This window comes from Falco peregrinus, chromosome Z (genome assembly GCF_023634155.1).
Source record: "Falco peregrinus isolate bFalPer1 chromosome Z, bFalPer1.pri, whole genome shotgun sequence".
In the NCBI taxonomy this organism is placed as follows: domain Eukaryota; kingdom Metazoa; phylum Chordata; class Aves; order Falconiformes; family Falconidae; genus Falco; species Falco peregrinus.
In genome coordinates this window covers 50,526,874-50,551,276 of record NC_073739.1, presented here as the reverse complement: position 1 = coordinate 50,551,276, position 24,403 = coordinate 50,526,874, and the positions used below count along the sequence as shown (strand labels likewise).

General features: G+C 41.2%; 1 protein-coding gene across 4 annotated transcripts in view; it reads right to left on the bottom strand.

The window, feature by feature from the left end:
- Positions 1-5,414: 5,414 nt before the first annotated feature.
- PSIP1 (PC4 and SRSF1 interacting protein 1) overlaps positions 5,415-24,403 on the bottom strand; it is a 40,471-nt gene continuing 21,482 nt past the window's right edge. For all 4 annotated transcript variants that reach the window (XM_013302551.3, XM_013302552.3, XM_055791062.1 and 1 more), the window contains exons 13-18: positions 19,167-19,222; positions 17,851-17,921; positions 12,257-12,358; positions 11,339-11,552; positions 8,951-9,062; positions 5,415-6,319 (exon numbers count right to left, since the gene is read on the bottom strand). In XM_013302551.3, coding sequence (XP_013158005.1) covers positions 6,256-6,319; positions 8,951-9,062; positions 11,339-11,552; positions 12,257-12,358; positions 17,851-17,921; positions 19,167-19,222 — 619 coding nt within the window. In that variant the 3' untranslated portion in view covers positions 5,415-6,255. The remainder of the gene's footprint in view (positions 6,320-8,950; positions 9,063-11,338; positions 11,553-12,256; positions 12,359-17,850; positions 17,922-19,166; positions 19,223-24,403) is intronic.

Genomic DNA, 24,403 nt, shown 5'->3' with positions numbered 1-24,403 from the left:
AAGTCCCTGTGGTGAGCTCTGACAGGCTGGTTGATGCAAGGGTCTCATCTTTCCTGGGATGTTGACAGACTCGTTGAACTTAAAGCACTGGGGGGGGAAACACATACACCCATACATACACACACACCCCGTAGTGTGACACCCTGCAATACAACTCTGGCTGCAACTTCAGTGTTTGCCTCATAGGTTGCTAATCTTTCCCTGACCTCCTCCTCTTTCAGCTGTCTCCTGGTAACATGGGACAACACAACAACTCAGTCCTATCCAGTATTCAGGCAGATCGTGTAGACAGCTGGCATCATTCTGAAGATCCTGTTTGCTTTTTTGATGGCTGCCTATGGTGATCTACAAGGCAGCAGTCACTAGGGTTTTTGTGTGTGGCAGTGGTTGTTTGGTTTTTTTTTTTTTCTTTTTTTAGCAGTAGGCAGAAGGTAGTAGGAAAAATGTGAATTTAGTCTTTCATTAAACTAATTCTGCCTCGGTGTGCTATCTCTCACCCAACCAATTTACCTTCTTTCCAGTAAAAAAGTTATGGTCAAATATATTTCAAAATTGCTGTCCCTGCAGATTAAGGAATTTTTCTAGGGCCCAGTCCCATACTTCCAGTAACACAAAGAGAACTGGCCACAGTCTGGGTGTGGGAGTTGTGCTTAACTACAAAGCAGAGAACTCCTTGTAGGAGAAGCTGTGCTTCGTGTGTTCTGGTCCTCTTTCATATTGAATGATTCAACTTAAATGACAAATGGAACAAAAAGTTTACACTAAATCAGTTTTTAAAAGTGCTTCACTTCCCGGGAGCTGGGAAGTCACAGGACAGCTGGGTCTGGTCTTGATTTAATGTGTCTGAGTGAGTTCTCCGAGTGAAATTCAGCATCATACCCAGTTGCCCATTCATAGTTAAATTTCTGTGACACCACTTGGATATTTGTGTTTTGGCTGCTTGTTTTAAATGCATTTAGCGTTTCAGTGATCAAAACTTCCAAACAGATTTACGATGAAAATGAGAAAATATTTTTAATAATCACTTCTCTGTGTGCTTGATATTTATGCCTTTTGTCATGTTTTTGTCTTCCACAATCAGCAATTTTTTCTTATAAATCTCTTGTTACATAAACTAGATATAAGGGGTTGGAACCTGAAGATTGTTTGAGTTATATTTAAACTTCAAAGGCCCTGCCTGCTGACAGGTGACTTGTGTCTGTACTTGGTGGGGGCAGCAAAAAGGCTGGAGTATAAAAACTGTAGTTGAATCTGAAAAGCATTAACCTGAATCTCTGTTGGCTTTTTACTTTGATCTTCTTTAAATGCTTAGTGATTTGGCAGCATGAACCTTTGTAACTTACTTCAGACTTCCAAAAGGTGTTGGAGATTCTCTCCCTAATGAAAGTTTTTGCCTTGCTGACAAGACGTGATGTTGAGGAAGAGGAGAGGCCCTCTGATTCCGGGTTGGTTTAAAGCGAGGTGTGATACATACATACAGTGTCGCTTTCTGCTGCTGGCTGGGCACTTGTAACAGTATCAGGGCGGCCCTTCGCACGCTTGAATGATGCCCAGCTCAACAGGGCTGCATAATATTTCAAGCTGTAGTGAACATGACTCTTGAAGGAGGGATGCTGCAGTTGAAGCTAACTCTGCTTTGAATTGTGTGCATTAACTGTGGTTTGTTTCCCTTCTGCAAAAAGCATCAGCCTTCTTCCTTAGGAGACTTAAGTTTGGCTGCCTAGTCAGTTCTTGTTTTTCGGAAATAATATTTGTATCTTTCAAGAGACACCTCATGGACACTCGGGCACCTTGGAAGGCGAGATGACCATTTTTGCAGTCTTAGGTTACTTCTGATTTGTAAATGGGCAGTAAATTGGGGCAGTAAAGGCCCAAGTGTTGTTTAAACTCCCAAATTCTTGAACTCTGATTTAGTGCTGAACTCAATTTAGTGTTTAACTATAGGTTGAACAAATATGTGCACAGAGTTTAGGGCAAGATGACCCTCTAGAGTTGTCAAGAATGACAAATCAAGGGACTTCTAATCACACCCTTGGGAGTGACAGAACAAAGAACATCCCATTTTTGTGATTTAACACGTACTTAAGATTATCTTGTTCACGTTAACTCTGATGAGTCAGCTCTTACGGTCTTTAGCCTTGCCCTAGAAGTGAGCTATCCTCATTATAATACCAAAAATCACACCCCCTAAGGGAAAGACCTAGGCCCACTAAAAGACCCTTCCTCAGAGAGCCTGCTAGTAGTAGTAAGGTTAAGTTAGGTAATGGCTGTGCCCACTAGCTATATGGACCCACCGTCTGAGCTGGAAAAGCACAATAAGGTTTTGTGTATGATTAACTTTGTACCATGGTACTCCAGCTTTGCTGGCATCCAGGCTTGCGCAGCTCCGTGATGAAGCAGTAGCTCAACTCCGTGTTGGAGTGGCTTGTTGCACGCACTAGGAATGGACTCACATTTTAGAGACGACACAGGCGAACGGATGGATGAAAGCATGGCTTTGGCACTTGCAGCGTATCATCAGAAGCTTGATCTCTGTATCCATCTCAAGTAACCCTTTGAAGTAGTGGCATGGTTGACTCATTGTCTCTGAAGCAGTGCTGAAAGACAGACGTCTGTTGGCTCATCAACACTTGTGTGAAAACAGGGTGGGTTTGGCCAGTTTGTTGAACATGCTGTACTTTTTTAGTTGTATAAAAGGGGTTTTGATACAAAGGAGTGGTCAAAATCGGGAAGCACATATGTGAGAATTCCCATTTATTTTGCATTAACATCTTCACAGAAACACTCTTGAGGGTGAAAGTGGAAGTCGCTTTAGTTTCCTAAGGCAATACAATACATCTTGTGACTAGCTGTATGTAGAAATATACAAAATCCAGTGTATAGTAACTACCTGTATTCCGAAGCTGAAGGAGAGTGCCATGGTCTGACGGTCTAGCTGTGTGGCCGTGTTAGTCCCTCCCTTCGGTCTGTTGTGGAATGCTAGAGACTGCGGAAACTCGCACCTGTGGAGGCCAAGCAGTGCTGGTCATCTGCTGAGGACATTTTCATACTGGGAGCTGCCAGGGCTATTGATCTGCTAGGTTTAACCTGGGGGTGTCTTCAAGACCGGAAAGCTATTCAGTTTTGATATATTAACACCTTCCATTTCATTACACAAGTGCATACTAACTACGCACATGGAAAGCTCTGCAAGCAATTTTAGCTTTTGGCAACGACTTGCATGTTTTTACCTTTGTGTAGGGATTGCAATATTCAAAATCTTAAATGTACTGCTGCCAACTAAAACAACTTTCCATGCTGAGTTTTAACTTCCAGTAATCACTTAAGTGGATCCTGCTTTGAAAATACAAGCTTCAATATTTAATCATGAACCATTCTAAATGCTTATAACTTGGTACTGTGATTTCCTAAGGCAGCCAGCGCCTTACTACAAAGCGCTACTGTAACTGAGTGCCGGTGCGTTTCATGCAAAAGCCATTGGTGGGCACGATTCTTTGAGCAACAACATGGAGCCCTTCCCCCAGGCACGCTGCACATCTCTCCCCTGTCTGGTTAATAAAGCTGTGAAGGGAGAATACAGTTTTAAGCAGCTTGCAACTTTGGGCAGAAAGGCGGAGTGGAAATAGTACCGTGTTGTAAATATGCACAAATGACATTTTTGTTAAGATGGGTGCAGATGCGTACATGTGCACATGCTTCTCTATCCCCTGACTTAAAAGTGAGAGTGGAGTGATAAGGAAGGATAAAAAACATGCTTGCATCTATAAAAGTTCTTAATATAGTGAAGTCTTTAGGAAGTGTGCAGCATACTCCAATATTGAGAAGTCTGCTGTACAAATACAGCACAACAGGTGCTGTAAATTCAGCTGCTAGCAAACAGTGTTGTTGAATGTTGAAATACTATTGTGTTGCCTTTTCCACATACCAAACCTATAATCCTGCCTCATCTTAACATGACAGACTACTTACTTCAAAAATAAGTGTAATGGGTTATGCGTAAATGACAGCCTATGGAAGCAGTTAACATCACCTAGGTGTACCACTGTGTAAATGGACAATTACAAGCTGGTCAAACTACTTCGAACAGGAAGCAGCAGCAGCTTACAGGTAGTAACTACATGTTGCACACATAGTCTCTGAAGGACTGGTGTATTTTAACAGGGAAAAAAACATTCACTGATGGATTCTGGCAAAGTTATATAAAAATAGGAAGTAGTGCAAGCTCGCAAACTGACAAAGTGGCAGTTCTGAACACAATAAACATAACGCTGCTTGTGCAAAGAGCATCAGGTACTAGAGGTTTGATTTTCAGGCTTTTCATGAATTTTTCAGTGCCTCTGGTCACTGGTGAATATTTTTTTTGCTGTTACTTAAATCTTGCAAGTGAAGAGAAGAAGTTAGGACTATGATCCTAAAACTATTATGTGGTTTACTACTCTAGTCTCTTGCAGGGAGGGGGACAGCAAAAAGGCAACGCTAGGGAAAAAAGTTTTCATCTCTTTACAATTAGGAGATGGAGAATAAGGAGAAGTTACTTCATAGTAGTGCATGATTTCAGTGGGAGAAAAAGCATGATTCTCAAAATAAATCTGTCACTTCCAGAAAACAGAGAACACAAAAAGTCTGAAATCAATGCTGAGCTTGCTGACCTTTACTTGGTTGTGACATACGGAGCACTGAGGTTACTCTTTCCTCTTACTGAATGCTTAGCACTACTGTATCAGCAGAACTGCAAACAAAAGTAAAGATTGTACCAGATTGCTGAATGGGGAAAAGCTGTATGCCTTGCTTTATAGATGAGAAATCCCTGTTCTCCATACCACCCTAGGTGCGAACGAAAGAACAACCCAGGTGAGCTGACTGAAGCAGCTATGGCTGCAATTTACACACCATGTAAACAAGAAATAATCTGACTTCTTGGTATTAAATACCATGCTGTTTTGGCATGCTGCAATACTGAAAACTCTTCCTTATTGAATGATGCAAGTTAAAGCTTCAGAAGTACTGGTCTGCACCAGGCAGATTAATCTTTGTTGCTCCCTTGAAGGTGATGCAAACCTGGAAGACTGTTATTTCCCCTGATACCCCTAACAAGATACTTAGTGCTATTAAAATTCCAATTTCTAGCCCAGGTGGCCTCTGTCAATACCATTTTCCAGTCACATACAAGTTGTTCCTAGTTCTGATGCTAGGTGGTACTTCAAGAATTTTCAGAGCCAGTTATACCCGTTTCGTTCCCTTTCATGACTTTAAGAAAAATTACTAAAAATACTCTGCCAGTGTTTCTGTTAAAATTCAAGTTAGAAATCCCCAAGTGAATGCCAAGACAACAAAACTGAAATAGCACTAAAACCAGACACTTGTTACTATGATTGGTTTTGTCTACACAAGTTAGTATTAAGAACCAGTCTCTCTTTACCAGTTTAAAATTCTTTAATTTCAATTCAAGTCAGATATCCCCAAGTTAATGCCAAGGCAACAAAATTGAAATAGCATTAAAAACAGACACTTGTTACTACGATTGGTTTTGTCTACACAAGTTAGTATTAAGAACCAGTCTCTCTTTACCAGTTCAAAATTCTTTAATTTCAATTATTCAAGACAGTGTTTTCCAACCAGTGTGCATGAAGAGGTTCTGTGGGACCACCACGTTTCTTTCTAGTATACTTATCAGACCAAAAGCATACCATAAACTCACATTGCAGTAAGATGGCACAATGCGTTTTGCACAAACAGAACCAAACTTGTTTTTAGAAAGTGATTAAGTATCCATTAACATTTTAACGGCTAGAAAAACGGTGCTTCCAACTCCTACAAAACACAGTGAAAATACATCCCCACGAGAGTTGAAAAGCTGTGCACTAACAGACGTCAGTACCATAGGAAGAGAGTAGGTTTTATACAAAGAAAGCAGTTGGGCAGTTAAAAGTATTTACACTTTTTCCTGCTATTAGCTAGACAAACATACAGTAGTCAGGTAAAAATATACTACAACTCTAAGACCTGTAACATTTAAGCATTTCTAACTGGAATTTTCATCTTTTGAAATGTGTTACCTGTTAATACTGGACAAAACTATTGCAAAAGTGTTTAAGTACTTCAAAACCAAGATTAAAGGGGCTTTTATTCCACAAAATTTAACTTCAAAATACTATGCTTATAAAATTATTTAAACTTTCAGCAGTCTATAGATTTCAAATGCAAAACTTAACAATCATCTTTGATATTTTTTTTTAAGAAAAGATTCCAGTGGCATCATTTGCTTTCAAAGGCAGAATCTTTTGCTGGCTTTTCAAGCTCTCTCTCTTCACCACATGTCCTAGAAAGAAAATAAAGCAACATTAATGATCACATACAGATGCAGAGCAAGACTTATTCCAAATGAATTTGTAGTCTAGAGTAAGTGATGCTGCTGTACATCCAGCAGTACACGGAATCTAGAGAAGCGAAGCAGGTAGTGATGCCAGCTGTCTGTGTTCCCTCACGCTGACTGCCCCCAAATGTGAAGCTACGCCGGTGGTGATTAATGTATGTGACCTGCTGTGAATGGCAGTCATTCTGAAGTGAGTTTGTGTTCCATTCAGGCAGTCCTCCCTGGTCTGCTGCCAAATATATGTCAGCTCAGGTAGAAAAGCACTCTGGCTTAATGTACCTGACCAATCATAAATTTTCTTAGCAGCCAGAAATAATCTATGTCCCCCAAACACTAAAGTGACCTCAGGAAGCACTATGTATTTTTACCAAACGAGAACAGAAAAATGTTCTTCAGAAGTGTGAAGTTACAGAACTTCTGTCTTCCAAAATTTCCAAACTAAACCTTCAGAAAGGTACAGATAAGTCTTGCTTCCATTTATCAAAGGGAGTAAAGTTTAGAAATTAATAGACAGCCATATGATTTGAGCAGCTTACAAATTATTTGCCTACAGTCAGTAGTGGGAACTGCAGGATTGTTTGAACATTGATGATTTATTCATATTTATTTTGCTTACTAGTTTCTCACTTCTAAGAAACTGAATATTGCAAATAAAAATGTATGAAAAAATCCTGAGTGAAAGGAAGTTTGTATGATGCAAAGACATCAGTCTGTAGCTTGCTTGAATTTAAAACAGGTACACAGATGCATTTCTCAATTTCCCAACATGCAAGGTATTTGCAAAGAGGTGTTAAAAAACCTGGTTTATAGCTGTTAGCCAGGAATGAATGTGAGTCCACGGAAACCTTCTCCCAAGTAGCCACAAAAGTTTTGTTGTGAAGTGTGTTTATTTGTAGAAGTCAGAGAGGGGCAATGGGGTCAGAGAATGAAGTCTAAGAATATGTTGGGAGTGTAGTTTGCCATAGCAAACACCGCATGTACTTAAAAAGAGACAGACGTTTGTTAGAAGAACATGACACCTCTCTAGCTCGTACATAAAAGATGTATTTGCAAGTTATACAGACACAATCACAATTGCTGAAATAGCGAAAGTTATTAATTGCCTTGCCTCAAAGGTACTTGACACTCTTTATATTCAACAGCCTTTTCCAATAGTATTTCAACAATCTGAACTATCTGCCTTAAATTTCCTTTGACCAGTGTCCACCAACTAATGACCAAAGCATGCACCCAAATATTTTTAATTCTTTTAATCAGCATTATAAAGGGCAATCTGACTGAGATTGTCTCTCTGCCACCTAAAATTCCAAGTGTTGTCAAGTTCTGCAGGAAAAAGAGCAGGCCATGAAAAAATTCTACCTTGGAGAACCAGTGTAGTCGTCATTTATTTTTAAATATGTGGTCAAGCATACTCTATTAGTACCATACCGTGATTTGGCCAAACACTTATTTAAGCAGCATGCTAGGCTGTGTAACCTGTGTTAGGAACCTCCACTTGTGCCTTCATCATGTTCCCTCAACATGCTGCTTGTTCGGACCAAATGAGTATTTGGCATCACTGGTTGAAAACTCCCAAATGTCACTTCTGACAGCTGTGTAATCAGAAGTGAGTAGTTCTTCTTAAGTTTTTTTTTTGTTTTGTTCTGTTTAAGTTTACCTTCGTTTAAATAACTGTCAATATTCCACTTAGTTTTACAGTTTTAACTTGGCAGACAGCCAAAGACTGCCAGGCAACTGCAGTTTCTCGAAAGGGAAGTTTCCTTCAGTACATACTGGTGGATAAGAAGAATCGCCGAGCACAACGTGCAGAAGTCCTTAAAGAAAACTAAGTGGTACTTCAACAAAACAGTTCAGCTCAAGGATAATTTTGGGCCTTTTTCTCATTGTTTACTAAACTCTATTGTATTTCTCATATTCTACTAGATTCTTCTTGTTTACAAAACAACATTTTCCAGTGAGGTTAAGGTTTAAACACTTACCTCCTGACAGATTCAAGCATTCCTATGACTTTTTGTGAAGAAAATGTAAATGTATCAGCCTCTACAAAGCTTTCAGAGTTCTGAAATGTCACAGGTTTAAAGTTCTAGCCTGCAGTTTACCTGCATTTAGGCAATTCTATAGCTACACTATATATATATATATCTACTAAAATGGCTTGGCTTGATTAGAATACATGACCATAAAAAAACTTGTTAAATCCCATTAGGTTCGGTAACACTTGATTCAGGCTTCGCTTCCAGCTTAATAGCATCGAAGAGTCTAAAACATAAAAGAAAGCTTTACGCTTTTCCCTGTCTCACCACATGCTGGTAACTCCTAATAGGACATTCCTCTGATTTTTTTTTTTCTTTAAGTCTCCACCATAGCAGTGAGTGAAGTAACTTCTAAAATGTTCATTCAAAACTTTAACAGAAGATTTGCATGGTATTATCAGTCCCTAAAGTTGAGAAAAAACTCTTTCTGTAAAGAAAACAGTACCTCAACATGGTTAAGTAACCTCAGTTTACTGGTGTTCTAATTTCACATCATTTTGCTCCAGCAGAAAAGAGCCTTAGCTCAGTAAGGTTATTAACTCACTTTCTCTTACTGCCAACTTCATGCCTATCTTTCTCATCCTCAGTGTTCTCTCCATTGTGTTGCGACTGGTTGGTGTCTTGAGCTTCAGACCCTCCATTCAGAACCTTGGAACCTTTAAAATGAAAGGGTAGAGAAAGAAAACAGTACTGCAGACAGCAAAACTGTGCTATAAAAAGCCCCAGATAATTTCTTTACCTTCATCAACTCAAACACTAAGAGTTTTCCCCTCACCTTGATACTCAGCAGCTGAAACAAATCAAAAAGCAGTAACTGATATGCCTTCAGCTTCTGAAAATACCATGCAATGAGCCTCATCCCATAATTTTAATAATGGGAAATAAGTAGTGTACGTATTTCATGCGATTTCGAGATCTTCTTGTGCTTGTTAGGCTACAGATAATAGGACTAATGCATATTTATATTCTGAGCAGTGAGAGAATATACTTCAGTAGTACATTGTTAGCACTCTAACCTCGTCAAACAATTTGGGGGGATTTCTGATACTTAAACTAGAGAAGTTACTAGTTCCATGGATTCTCATTTACTCTGAACTCTGACAAATTTGTATGTAATCAAAATAGGACAAACTATACATAAATAGAGTAAAAGTTATGGTAATACATATATATATATATATATAGTATTAGTATATCGCAGAGTGAAAGAGTTACAGATTCCAATTGTCAAGCAGGAAACAAAGCACCAAGCAGAAGCTGTATTTACTGAAGTCAAAGCAGAAATATTTAACCTCTTTAAAATTCTGTGATGAATACATGTTTTGCTCTGGTATTACAAACCAGCGAATTTTAAGTAAATGGTTAAGGAATGTCACTAAGTCAGAACTGACAGTCCGTTTTATCTGAAGTTGCAGGTTTACCAACCTCCCCCATTAAACTACTGTACTACAGCAAGAAAAAAATAAAAGACATGATTCATTTGTATACTTACAGGCTAAGAGATGCTAAAAAGCAGGCAAGATCATTTTAAGAGGACGTTCTAGTAGTTGACCTATTTAGACCTGCTCAGAATTAGTTCTGGACTGCTGTAACTGTTGCACTTTGTAAAGATTGTAAAAGTTCAGCAGTTCCATTTTTAAAAGGGCAGAAGTACGAACATAAGGAACCAGAATTTGTCTTTGTAGCAATCAGAGCAAAATCTGCTTCTATGAAATATCCCCCTACTGATGAAACTACTTACCATTCTCCGTTTGACTAGGCAGTAACACACTCCTTCACCGTGTTCTGTTAAGTCTAGCATTAACCTTATCCAAAGTAACTTCACTAGTCACACCACGTGAAGGAAGTCTTTCAGTTTAGATTCCTTGTGTAAGTATTAGCTCTGCTGATCACTGGGCTGGGGAAAGATCTGTGTGGAACATCTACATCATACATACTTCTCTCACCGTGAAATGGTTGGATTTTATCATCACCCTTGCTTTCTTAACAGTTACAAATACAGTGGCATTTCAACTAGTTATTCTGAGTCCTTGGTATCTTCAATCACCTCAGTTACAGTAAGTTGTTTGTTCCAGATCTGCGTGGTTTAACTTTTAAACAGTTTTCTGAAACAGTTTTGCTCCCAGTATTCAAGTTCAAAGTAAATATAATTTCTGTCCAGTGCTTGTGGAGGTCAAGGATCTAAATAATTTTAATAGATGGGTAGAATTACTGCATCTTCAAGGATTTAAATTTGTTTGCAACAGCTTTCCAGCATCTGTCTCATTTTCTTCCTCTCTTGAAAAATGCAAGTACCTATTTTACTCTATTTTTTTTTTTTAAACTGACCTAAGTTATGGTAGAACATGCTTACTATGGAAAGCTTTCAGTACCATGCTGTACAAATACAAGTGCTCATGCTTAATCTGCAACAGTACTGCTGAGAGCACAAAGGCCTGTTCTCCCCTGAATTATGATTGTTCCTTTACTGTTAGACTGAACTACTAAATTTGCATCACGGAAGTAGTATGTAAGTAGTTAAAAGCTGCTGCTACACGTAGTAGCACACATGACATAGGAAGAGGCTAGTGAAAGAAAGCATAGGTGGAAGTCCAGGCACCAAAGGCTGCTTGAGGAATGGAAGGTAGTATGTTGTCCTACCTCATGTTTACAGGTTTTTTATACCACAAGGTAATAAAGTTAGACAACCTACAGAGAAGTAAAAATTCTAAACAATTCTTGCAAAAGCCCTTCCTTTCAGGTAATAAAGGTAAAATAACCACAGAAAACATTATACCCTTGAACTTGAAACTTAGTTACGGTTATTTCAGTTATGTAGAGGTTTTAATAGATAGGTAGAATTCCTACATCAAGAATTTTTTGAAGCTGGCTCAGAAATTGATAGAGACTAAGTCTTTTATATGACAAGAAACTAAAAACCACAGTGACTTACCTGTTTGGTCCTTTTCCATTTTTTTGTTTGCTCCTTTCTTCCACTGTTCTTTGGTTTTGTTGGCTTCCTCATGCTGCTTCTGCTCAGCAAGTGACTTATTTAGTACTTGGGAAAGAACAGAATCTCCTTCCCCAACCAGAAACATGGTCTTGAACTTGTTATATAGCATTGTAGATTTCTCCATGATAACTTGGCTAACTTTGAATTTCCGTATCTAAAAATCAAAGTAAAAAAACAATGAGCTCCACTTAGGTATTTAAATACCTATGTGATTTCATCACATGCAAGGTGAAATTCTGAATTTAACCTGAAATGAGATCACAGACTTTTACACTCTCTGAAGTATTACGGAATCATAGAACAGCTCAGGTTGGAAGGGACCTTGAGAGACTACCTGGTCCAAGCTTTCACGGAAGAGGAGTCTAGATGAGACTGCTGAGCACGCTGCCCAGCTGCATCTTGAAAGCCTTCAGCAACAGGGACTTTTACCACGTCCCTGGGGAGGACGTTCCACTGAACAATTGTTCTCGGTGTAAAAATTTTTTTTCTATTGAGAGGAAACCTCTACCAGTGCAGCTTGTACCCTCTGCCCCTTGTCTTCTCCACATGGCTCCTTGTGAAAAGAGAGCCTCTGTCCTTTTTGTAACTGCCCTTTTAAGTGCTGGAATACTGTGATGAGGTCCCCCCCAACAAGACTTCTCCAGGAAGAAAAGACCTAAGCCCCTTCAATGCTTCCTTACAGGGCAGGTTCTCCAGCCCTTTGATCACTTTCATGACCCTCCTTTGGACCCCCTTCTGTCTGTCCATATTACTTGAATTTTGAGGGCCAGAATTGAACACAGTACTCCAGCAGTAAATAACACTGATACCAATTCAAGCAAGCACATGGGTAACTTTAATTAACATTGTAGATCTCACCTTCTTTAGAGTCAGAATCATCTCTGTGTGTTTCTGAGCTTGCTGCATTGTGACTTGAAGGGATGCAAGCTCATCAAGAGCCTCAATACACCTGTTCACATCCTGTATATAAACAAGAAATTAGTTTGGAGACTTAACTTACATGTTAATAATCCTTAAGTAGCCATACTAAATTCATTTTCATGCTCAGCTATACCTGCCTATAATATCCTTAATTTGACTAAGTACTTAATTTAGAACAATTTATACAGCCAAATCTGTGAACAAAAATTACTACAAGTTGCCCTTCAGCTCCTTCTGAAAGGCAGATACAATTTGAGTAAGTTGTAATTTTTACAAATAATTGTATACTTTTAAAAATGAAACTCAAGCTTTATGCCGCTTTCACAGTTCTAGTACTTCCGTGCTAGAAGCTGTTCTCCATAGTCAGTGTTTTCCATACACAATTCTTGCTAATGTGTAATGACTTGCCACTGAGAAGGCAGCAAAGCTCCATTGCACCTCTGAATCAAGAGGCCTGGTGGGGTTCTGGGGGGTCTCTGTCTTTTTCTGGTTTTACTTACTATTTTAGGGGAATTTACTATCTGGTCCATGACAAAAGTGATTCATTTAAGCCAAACCATTACGTTGTGAAATAAGAAATTTATATTTAAGACTAGCTATTTTTTTGAGACAAAGTACTGGAATAGACTTAAATAAAATATTTTAAGAATAGGCCATACTGGAAATGAATGTTTCATATTTAACACTGTGGTGGGTTAGCCTTGGCCAGCAGCCCGATGCCTACCCAGCCACTCACCTGTTGCTCCACTCCTTAACAGTGCAGGGGGAGAAAACAGGATGAGAAAGCCTATGGATCGAGATCCAGGCAGGGAGATTGCTTACCAGTTACTGTTTTGCCCACAACAGACTCCACTTAAGGAAAATGTATTACCAATTAAAGTACATTTAGGTCACGAGAAACAGGGACAAACATCAAATCAACACTTTTCTTTCACCCCTCTCCCATGCTCAACTTCAGCCCAGACTTCCCTCCCCAGCCCACCTCCAAGCAGTGCAGAGCAGGGCAGATGGTCACTAGGTCACACAGTTCCTTTCTGCAACTCCTTCCCTCTCACATTCTCCTCTGCTCCAGCCTGGGCTCTCCCCACAAACTGCAGTCCTTCAGAAGAAGTCTCCAGCATGGGCTCACCACAGGCCACAGTGAGAACATCTGCTCATTCATGGTCTCTTCCACAGTCTGCAGGGAAATACCTGCTCCAGCAACATCGAGCACCCCTTCCCTTCTTCTTCTCCTCTGACCCTGATGTACCTCTGCTGTTTCTCACTTTTCTTCCCTCCTCTCTGCCCAGTGTGTTTTGCCCTTTCTTAAATTTAGGTTTCCACTGAGGCACCACCACCTTGGCTGAGGGGCTCAGCTGTGCCCTGCAGTAGGTCCACTGGAGCCAGCTAGACCTGGCTGCCTCCAGCACAGGGCAGCCCGCTGTCCCCACTGCCAGAACAGAACCTTGCCTCTGACACCCAACACAATGCCAAGTCCTCCAGCTGGAGCAGCTTGTTGCTTCTTATGCTACTGTACTTCACTGACACTCATTTTCTCATTGCACAAACAGCACTCACAAAATGAAGATGCTAAACCAAAGGCTGGTTCCCTTTCAGCACCACCCATGCAATGACACTCTGAAAAGGCCATGTAGTCAGTTAAGGGAAGTCCTCAAACTGACGCCACTCTCACACCTCTCCTGAGCCAGTTAATAGCAGTAGTGAGAATTTCTCGTCTTCAGCAGTACATAAAGGCAGAGACAGAATGAATGAAGCCTTTTATTTGCTTTTTCAGTTGTGTAAATGGAAATGGGCTTCTGAAGATTCGCAGCCCGCTCCAGCACTTGAAATGAGAGACACTGATGATGAAGTATTTTTGGTCTAGCCTCACGATTTGAGGTTTCAGTTAAGAGAAAAAACTGAACAAAACCAACAAAAGCACAAATAACCTTGAATTCAGAAAACCTGGTAGTATTCTTCTGAAGCACCAAAGGCACAAAAATTAAAATAGGCTTAAAAAAAGATATAGCTCTGGTCCTTCCCTATCTGTTTTCACATCCCAGCCTTAACAGTGGATTCCAAGGAATCCAGATAATTTAGATAAATGTATGTGAGTGCTTGATGACCTTCACTGTAAAAAAAGTAAAGAAGTTTTTTCTTATGTTGAAGCAGTATGTCCTGTATTCACTCAGTATTCGTTGTCTCTTGTCCTTTTAATAAGAAAAGTCTGGCTCTGTCACCTTCCCATACTCCATTCAGGTATTTACACACATGGAGAAGATCCCCCCCTCAGCCTTATCTTCTCCAGGCTGAACAGTCCCAGCTTTCTCAGCCTCTCCTATGACAGATGCTCCAAGCCCTTAATTTGTCTTCAAGACCCTTTACTGCGCTCCCTACAGTATGTCCATGTCTCCATTGTACTGGGGAGCCCAAATCAGGATCCAGTGTCTCACCAGTGCCAAGTAGAGGGCAGCCATCACCTTTTCTACTCTCTAATGCAGCCCAGGAGGCTGCTGGCCACCTTTGCCACAAAAGCATATTTGGCTCATGGTAAGCTTGCTGTCCATCTACACTCACAGGTCATTCTCTGACAAGCTGCTTTCCAGCCACTTGGTCCCCATCACATGTGGTGTGCTGGTGCATGGGGTTATTCCCCGCCGGGTGCAGAACTTGAACCTTTGTTGAACTTCATAAAGTTCCTGTTGGCCCATTTCTCCCCTGTCCAAGTCCCCCTGGATGGCAGCACACCCATCAATCTTTCCTTTCAGTTTCACATCATCTGCAGCCTTGCTATGGGTGTGGTCTGGCCCCCCCATCACCCCAGTCATTAATGAAGAAGTTTTAACAGTATTGACTACTGGTGACTGGCCTTTAGCTGGACTCACTACCATTGACCACAGTATTTTGTGCCCTGCAGTTCAGCCAACTGTCAGTCCACCTTGCTAACCACTCGAGTCGACACTTCATCAGTTTGTTAATGAGGCTGCTAAAATAGACAGTGTCGAAAGATTTTTTAAACTTTAATATAAACCATGTCCGCTGCTCTCCTATATCCACCAAGCCATTCATCTCACAGAAGGATGTCAGTCTGATCAGGCATGATTTCCTCTTCATGAACCCATGCCAAGAACTTCCAGATACTTTACTGTCCTTCATATTACTGTAAACAACTTCCATGAAGATTTGGTCCATCACCTCCCTAGGGATCTATGTGAGGCTGACTGGCCTGCAGTTTCCCAGATCCTCCCTCTGGAAGACGAGGGGGACATCTGTTTTCTTCCAGTCCTTGGGAACCTCTCCCTTATGACCATGACTTTTCAAAAATAAAATGGAGTGGATGCACAATGACATCATCCAGCTCCCTCTGCACTCTGGTATACTTCATATCAAGTCCCACTTTGTCTACATGTTCCTGAATTTGATCCTTTTCCACTGAGCACCAAGTCTTCCCTGTTCTGGACTTTCCACTGGTCTTAGGGACCTAGGATTCCTGAAAGGAATCGTATGAGCAAACTGAGGTCAAGAAGGCATTAAGTACCTTTGCCATCTCATGCTTTTCACTAGATTTCCTCACCCTGTTCTGCACCTTTTGCTGATGAGGTATTTGAATAAGCTTTGTTGTCCTTCATATCTCTCTCTGGATTTAACTCCAAGTGGGCTCTGGCTTCGCTAAGCACATCCCTCCATGCTTGACAGTGTTAGCATTTTCCTCCCAGGTCACCTGTCCCTGCTTCCACTTCCTTTATATGCTTCCTTCTTTTGTCCCGGCTATAGTCAGGAGCTACTTGTCTATCCATGCAGCCCTCCCACCAAGTTTGGTTATTTTCCCCCTTGTCAAGATGAATCAATCTTGAGAATGAGGTCATCTCCAGAAGTAAACCAGTTCTCTTGGACCCTCCTCTCCAGACTGGTGTCTCCAGAGATTCTTCTAAGCTAGAGCCCTTGGGCAAAGGCCTCTGTAGAGGCCAGAGTCTACTCTCCCGACTCTAGGTCTGTGACCCTTTTTTCCCTGCTCCCTCCTACCAGGATCCTGAACCCCACCATTTCAATCACTGAAGCCAGTGTTGCCCCTGACCTTCATATCCCTAATCAGATCTTCCCCGTTTATAAGAATCAGGCCTGACAGGATGTCTTCCCTTGTCAGCTCTCTTGATCACCTGTGTTAGGAAGTTATCACACTCCAGAAGCTTCCTGGATTGCTGTATAATCCCCATGTTGTCCCTTCAGCAGATACCAGGATGGGTCAAGCCTCCAGTGAGGACCACAGCCTTTGAGCAAGAGGTGTCTCTGGATTGCCTTCAGATGACTGACTTCACTCTCTGCTTCTGCCTGATAAGGTGATGTGCAGTAGACATCCTCTGATGTCACCCATACTTGTCTGCCCACAAATCCTGACCCATAAACTCTCAGTTGGCTTATCATCTGTCCCAATGAAGAGCTCCACACATTCCCACCGGTCTCACACAAAGAGTTACCCAAAACTTGTCTTCCCAGCACCTATCTTTAGTCCTAAAGAGCCGGTAATACACACATGGCAATGCTCCAGTCCTATGAACTATCCCAAACCACAGCCCTGCAACTGCAGACAGATGTCCAGTTCCTCTGGTTTGTTCACCACGTTTATGCATTAGTGTACAGCCACTTCAAAAAGGCACCCAGTTGTGCTCACTTTGCAGAAAGGTTACGAGAGCTTTCCCCATAATGCTGTGCTGCCAGCACTTCCTCACTTCTGTGCATATGCTTGTGGTGATGCCACTTCAGTCCTGTTCTGTTGATTACAACGCCAATTCTGCTTACATCACCCTCCATCATTTGACTGCCATCCTGCTCCACCACTTCCTCACTTTCTCCTCTGCTGCTGTTCCTTGTTTAACACTCTAACCAGGTCGGCCAGCCTCTTGGCAGCACTACTTTTGGGTGGATGTTGCCACCTCCTAGGAGTCTTATCCATTCCTTTACAAGTCCTTTCCTCAAGAAAGGGACCACCACCTCGGTTCCCATACCCTGGCCATCACGCTCAGAGTCACAGTCATGCTTGATACTTTGCAGGTCTCCCCTGACCATGTCATTGGTGCTCCACATATAAAAGCAGCAGTAGTTAATAAATAGTCTTAAGGCCAGACAAGCCTCAACCACTTGTCAGTAACATTCCAAATCTGAGCTCCCAGCAAGGAGCAGACTTCCCTTGATAATGAGCAGGGTCAGGAGACGGGGGCCTCCATCCCTTGCATCAGGGACTCTGCCACTACTGCACTTACTGTGACCTTCTGGTGCTTCTGCAAGGCTCAGGCTGACCTGGCATAGAAGCTTCATTTAACGGAATTCTGTCTGAATGCTTCTGGTAAATAGTTCATAATGAAGTATTTTCAAACAAGACCAGTTTTACTGGCCAACACTGATCTTTTTATGTCCATTGTAACCTCATTTAAGCAGGAGTTATGTTTCAAACTGAAAAAATCCATTAATTCTCAGAAAATTAATTACAAACACCTATGCCAAGTACTTCCTACTGGAATTACATACATGTATAAGTTTTTAAAAAATATACTTACAAGATTATCAATTTTCAGGGAGTTCTTAATTTCTGCATGTATCCTTTGAAGCCTAGAATCCATTGATGTTTCTGAAGATTAAAAACAATATGCATGAGTATTTGAGAGTCACATCAGGTTTGTTTTTTTGGAAACCTTTCTACAAATCTGAACTTCACACAGAAAAACATGGGCAGGCACTCTACATTAGTTAATTATGCAGCTGCACACAAATACACCACAGGGCTTACTACCAGAAGTATGCAAAATCGGGCACTATCAGCAGCCTACATAGTTTTCTCCTTAGGAGTTACAAATGGAAAAGAATTTTCTACTTCAGCATACAGCTGTCACCTGTCACTGTCTACTTGTGGGCCAGGTTAGAAGGAAGTTTCAATAAATACTAACACTTACAAAGCTGAAAAATCTTTAATGACAGGACAATTGGATATTGATGGGTTTTGTTTTCAGTAAATCAGACATCATTCAAGTTATAGTCCAAATTCATCCAAATAAAGTGTTCCCAGTACACATACTCCAGCTGATGTGCAAGATGAATGAACATGTCCATCTCTAATTCACCTGCCAAATGCCTGTTTGGACTTTTCCCTAAGCAAGTAGTACATATTCTGAACAATAACTGCAAGCAAATGGCTTCCTTCAAGTCCAATCCAACTTGGATGGGTTTAGGTAATTACTTTTTTCCCCTGCCAACACTAGGTTGGTTGGAGTCCACGCCCCCCCCCCCCCCCCCCCCCCCCCCGGAGCTGTACTATACTACAGTCACTGGTTTGGATTGCCCTTAAAGATGGGAGTACTAAAAAAGGAATGACTTATCCCTATGAAGGTCAGTTTGCAAGTGTGGGTTAATAGACAAGATCACAGTAATCTGAATCTAAGCCTCTTGCTAAGGAAGAACAAGCCTCTTGCTTAGCAGGCCTCCTGCTTAGTAAGAGATAGTATCCAACTGCTTTCAAGAGGTCCCTCAGACTGTGTTACGAGAAGACAGAAAGGAAAATGAAGGGAAGAACAAAAGTGATTCACTTCAGAGAGTAAGAGCTTTTGGGGTTTGTTCACAAACAGAAGGGATGATCGAGGTTTAAAAGCTTGAATGACAGTAAAATGGGAACAGCAAAGACCTGTTCTAACACACTGAAGAAAGAACACAGAAGAGCAAGAACGTGCTGTTTCACAGACCTGAAGCAAGCAGTCATGTCTCAAACATATCTAACAGAGACCACACAGCCACCTTTAGCAGTGAATTATGTTATCCAAGCAGTTAATCCTGTTCAAAATTTAAGATTACTGAAAATACCATTTAGCGTCTTTCAACTAACCTCTCTTCTTCTCCATCTTCTTAACTTCTGTTTTCTTACCTTCTTCCTTACTCTGCCTATAAAGAATGTTAAAAGTGTTTTTACAATGCTGTTAATTCTGTTCTTCAGTCTTCCCCCCTCCCTCCCTCCCCCCGCCCCGCCGCCCCACCCCCACCCCCAACTTTTCACAGAATAGTGTTTTGAGGTATATCTCAGTAAAATATTAGCATGCAAAAACCACAGAGCCAAACTCTGGTTTTCAAAGACTAAACTAAATTAACAAAATTAGTTAGCCGAGATACTGCAGGTAAATCCTGCATACCGACAGTCTTCCCTAGAAGCAGCAGACTAAAGGATTTCAAAAACAAGTCACATTTCCAAACTGTATTCTGTTTTGGTTGCATGTACAAATTGGTAAACTGGCATTGTACAGAACGAACTTAAGGAGAAAGAAAATATTCTTATTATGATGACAAAAAGAGTAAAACTAGTTAATATTACCACAGGGAATTATGGAGAGATCTGTAATAAGTAACTAAGGGTAATTTGCTGATCAAATGGGCTTTTAACAAAAGGAATGATCTTGCTGTAACAGATCTGAGAATGTTTTGTCTGGTGAGAAAAGAGTTAACTGTTAACCATGAGGTTGGAGATGTACCTTCTCAAGACCAATGTTAAACCATAATCTCAAGTTACTATGACAACTTTGTCTTCGTCTAGACTTTAGTGTAAAAATAGTTTAGTTTGTAATGTACAGCTTCTTGCTACGGGACTGAGAGCATAACTGTTTGCTTAAACCGGCCTTGAAGCTGAGATTAAAAGGGCTGTGTTACTTGTCAGAATTTGCCAGCCTGGATGGAGCTGCGACTCCCCGGCTGCACAGCGCTGGTTTTTTTGCTTTCCTGCCTTAATAAATACTTTGTGAATTTATTTCGGACTCTAGCTATTTCAATTTCAACTGTAACAAATTTGGTGCCGTGACTCGGATCCAGACAGCCAACTTGGACTTCAACTCTGGGAGGGCGCCCCATCTTTGGATGGTCCCGGAGGAGATTCCGACTTAGCTCACCTGGATTTTCCAAACTGAGAGAGGAAAGCAAAAAAGAAAAGAGAAAGAAGATACTGCAGTTCTCGGTGAGTTCCCCGTAATTTTTGTGCACAAAGAGCCGGACAAAGACTCGTGAGTGAGTGAGTATATTGCGGTTCCGTTCGGTCGGGGATTGGGTACCCGGAGTGCGAGTGACTGAGACATCCACCGGACTTAGTAGTCCACCCGGGCGAAGCGAGCGTGGGCCTCCTTGTAGTGCAGTTCCCATTGTCCGCGAGGGCCTGGGCCACGAACGGAGGGAAGCGAGTGAATTTTGTGTGAAAGGTGGCACTCTCGGAAGATGGGCCAGAAAAAGAGTAAGGCGCCTGGTTCCATGCAGGAGATAGGGGGTGGGGGTGGGCTCCCTGATATACCCCAAGATAGCCCGTTAGGCCTAATGATTCAACACTGGGACGCCTTCCCTTCTCAAAAGGGGAAGTCCAGGGAAAAAATGATCCATTATTGTATGGAAGTAGGGGGAGGAAAACAAATAGGAAAGGATTTACATTGTCCTACTTTTGGATCCCTTGAGGATTGGATATGTCAACAACTGAATATGTATGTTAACGATAAACAGCCATTTAATAAGGAGGAGAGTGAATATGCCTTCTTATGGATCCTGGGTACAGCCCAGACCACCAATTTGTTCCCATTAAAAGAAAAGAAAAAGGATAGGAAGAAAAGGCAGGAGGAAGACGAACTTCCAGTGTCTCCCCCACCCTATATTCCCCCTCCTCCATCACTACAGGGTCCTGATCCTCCTCCAACAGCACCCTTCCAACCTGAGGAAGAGGCCCCTTCTGATCAAATAACAACTAGAAGTCAAACTAGAGAAAGGAGGGAGGAAAATCTATTATATCCATTAAGGGAGACTGCTATGGGGGGACCACAACCCGGAGTCGGATTTGTATCTGTACCCCTCAACTCTGGGGATGTGAGAGAATTTAAGAAAGAAATGGGACGCTTGTTAGAAGACCCATTAGGGGCAGCAGAACGTTTTAATCAATTCCTCAGCCCTAATATTTATACTTGGGACGAGATGGAGGCTATTTTAAAGATCTTGTTTGCAAATGAAGAACGAGGGATAATCAGAACGGCAGGCATGAGACATTGGGATTGGGGACATCCACATGGCCCAGCCGGAGATTTAAAATGGCCCTTACAGCGGCCCAATTGGGACAATCAAGATCCCGCACATAGAAATAATATGGTCGATCTCCGGCATATGATAATTCAGGGATTTCACGATTCTGTACCCAGAGGACAAAATAAAGCCTTCAACGAACAACAGAAAAAAGATGAAACCCCCACCAGGTGGCTAGAAAGGCTGAGAAGGGGTTTCCAGCTATATTCTGGACTAGACCCTGATAGTCAAGTGGGTCAAGCCCTGCTGAAAACTCAGTTTGTGGCTAAATCTTGGATCGACATAAGGAAAAAATTAGAGAAAAATAGAAGATTGGCAGGAAAAAGGGTTAGATGAACTATAGCAACAAGCCCAAAAAGTGTATGTGGGAAGGGAAGGAGAGAGTCAGAAGGGACAGGCTAAAACCTCGATGGCAGCTGTAAGAGAAGGAAAAAATTTGGATAGGAGAGGAGAAAGGTCCCGGAAGGGCCCAGAAAATCCTAGAAGAAAGGAATTCCGCTCACAAGATGTAGAGTGTTTCTATTGCCACAAGAGGGGGCATTTACAAAGGAATTGTCAAAAAAGGAGCATGGATGAAAAAGTCTTTTAAAGAAGATTAGGGGGGTCAGGGGCTCTGTTTGCTGGGGACCCCTAAGGTTACCGAGCCCTTGATGAAATTAAAATTGAGTCCTCAGCATGAAGCATAACAGAATATATTTTAGAACTCACAAAAAGGAGACAGGAATTAAGAAAGAAGGGTTTGATAGTACAAAGTCCTCCCTTGGATATTTCCATACACCGAATTCAACCTGGAGACCAGGTATTGATAAAAACGTGGAAAGAAACTTCTCTAACACCCTTGGGAAGGGCCTTTTGTTGTTCTACTTACTACAGGTACAGCTGTATGAACAGCGGAAAAAGGATGGACTCACGCCAGCAGAATTAAGGGACCTATCCTCCCAGAGACGTGGACTGTGACTTTGGAACCAGGAGACCTCCAAATGAAGATAAGGAAAACCGAGGCCGGTAAATGAACCCCTCCAGAAGGGAAATAAGAAATAGTTTATATCAATGGTTCCAAATACCACCTGGAATTACCCTACAAAAGGTATATTTTGCACCCTGGAGTGAAGAACAAATACCTGATCAAACAGGGGGGAGCCGGACCATATAAACTGACAGGAACTGCTCAGGTTTTTCCCTTTTGCTGTGAGGCAGAGACAGGTATACCTGAATCATCCGGTATAGGAGACATCCATGGAATACCCTGTTTAAAACACCCCACTTCCGGACACTTATGCTGGGTTGTTTGCCAATGTTTAAATTGTGATAAAAAGTGGTCTTGTGTTTCAATTAAGAGACAACCTTATTGTATGAAATGTCGCAATAATCTGACACCTACCAGGGAACAATGGGCTCAAACAGAAATTTGTAAATTATTTTGTGGATGGGAACTGTCAGTACCTGAACTTTGGGAAGTATATGAAACAGACTGGTATAGAGTTTTAGGACAGTGTACTATAAGATCCTGGAAACGGGCACAACAACTGAACAGGTGGAAATGTATCTGAGAAATAACTAACTCTTTAGACCTTGAAAATTATTGCAGGATAACAGCAAATTCCCCTGAAGACTACCTGCTGCTGCCGAGAAGACACTGATATCCCGATGCTCTCTGCAACACAGTAGACGAGGAAAGGCAGAGAGGTACTAACAGTGGGGAAAATGAAGGCTGTTATCCTGATAATAATATTAATTACCACGACTTTAGAAAATGAACATCAACCCTTCAATTGGACCTTAGGTCGATGGGAGGGTCCTGTTACATTGAGAATTAATGTTACGGCCGGTGCTTCAAGTTTCTTGGTAGATCTCTGTGATTTAGTGCCCACACAACCATGTCTTCACCAGTGGCCTCATTACTTTTGTCCAAACTCAAACCCAGGAAAAAGTTATTGTAATTTTCCTTACAATGATGTTACTGACTCTGACTTTTGGACCCTGCACCATCAATATAATTATAACTTTTGTTAAAAACAGGTTAAAAAAGTGCAGCTAATGGTAATGAAACAATCAGAAATGGAAATGAAAATTATACCAAATGAAAGTCCTGAATTAGACGCAGCTTGTGAGGCATTGTTTAGATTTGACCAGCAAATCACTTATAAATAAAAGAAGGGGGGGAATTGTAATAAGTAACTAAGGGTAATTCACTGATCAAATGGGCTTTTAACAAAAGGAATGATCTTGCCGTAACAGATCTGAGAATGTTTTGTCTGGTGAGAAAAGAGTTAACCGTTAACCATGAGGCTGGAGATGTACCTCCTCAAGACCAGTGTTAAACCATAATCTCAAGTTACTATGACCACCTTTGTCTAGACTTCACTGTAAAAATAGTTTAGTTTGTAATGTACAGCTTCTTGCTACGGGATTGAGAGCATAACTGTTTGCTTAAACCGGCCTTGAAGCTGAGATTAAAAGGGCTGTGTTACTTGTCGGAATTTGCCAGCCTGGATGGAGCTGCGACTCCCCAGCTGCCCAGTGCTTTTTTTTTTTGCTTTCCTGTCATAATAAACACTTAGTGAATTTTGGACTCTAGCTATTTCAATTTCAGCTATAACAGACCAATTGGTCATAATCAGTTCCTACATTACTTATTTTCTCATATAATTATTTTACCAGTGAAAGAATCCTACAACTGGCCATAAATGTATCAGTGATAATTTAAATATCCTTAAAGCAAAGAGTAATAAAGGAAGACTATTTATTACAAATTCATTTAAATCTCCTGGTTCTTTCACTCTTTCTCTAGTGTTATCACTGAAAATAAAGCTGGGACTCAGGAAAAACAAACCAAAAGTTTTTTCCTTCTCAGTTACAGGATGAAGACAGGCAGAAGTCTTTCAAACAAGCTTTTGAACTCTATTCAGTGAGTTTAGCAATTCCTCAGTCTTGTCTTACCGAAGGGTTTCAAATCCTCATTTTAGAATTTGCATATTTCAGCACATCACAATTCAATATTTGCAGGAGGGGCCTGGGAAGCAGGAC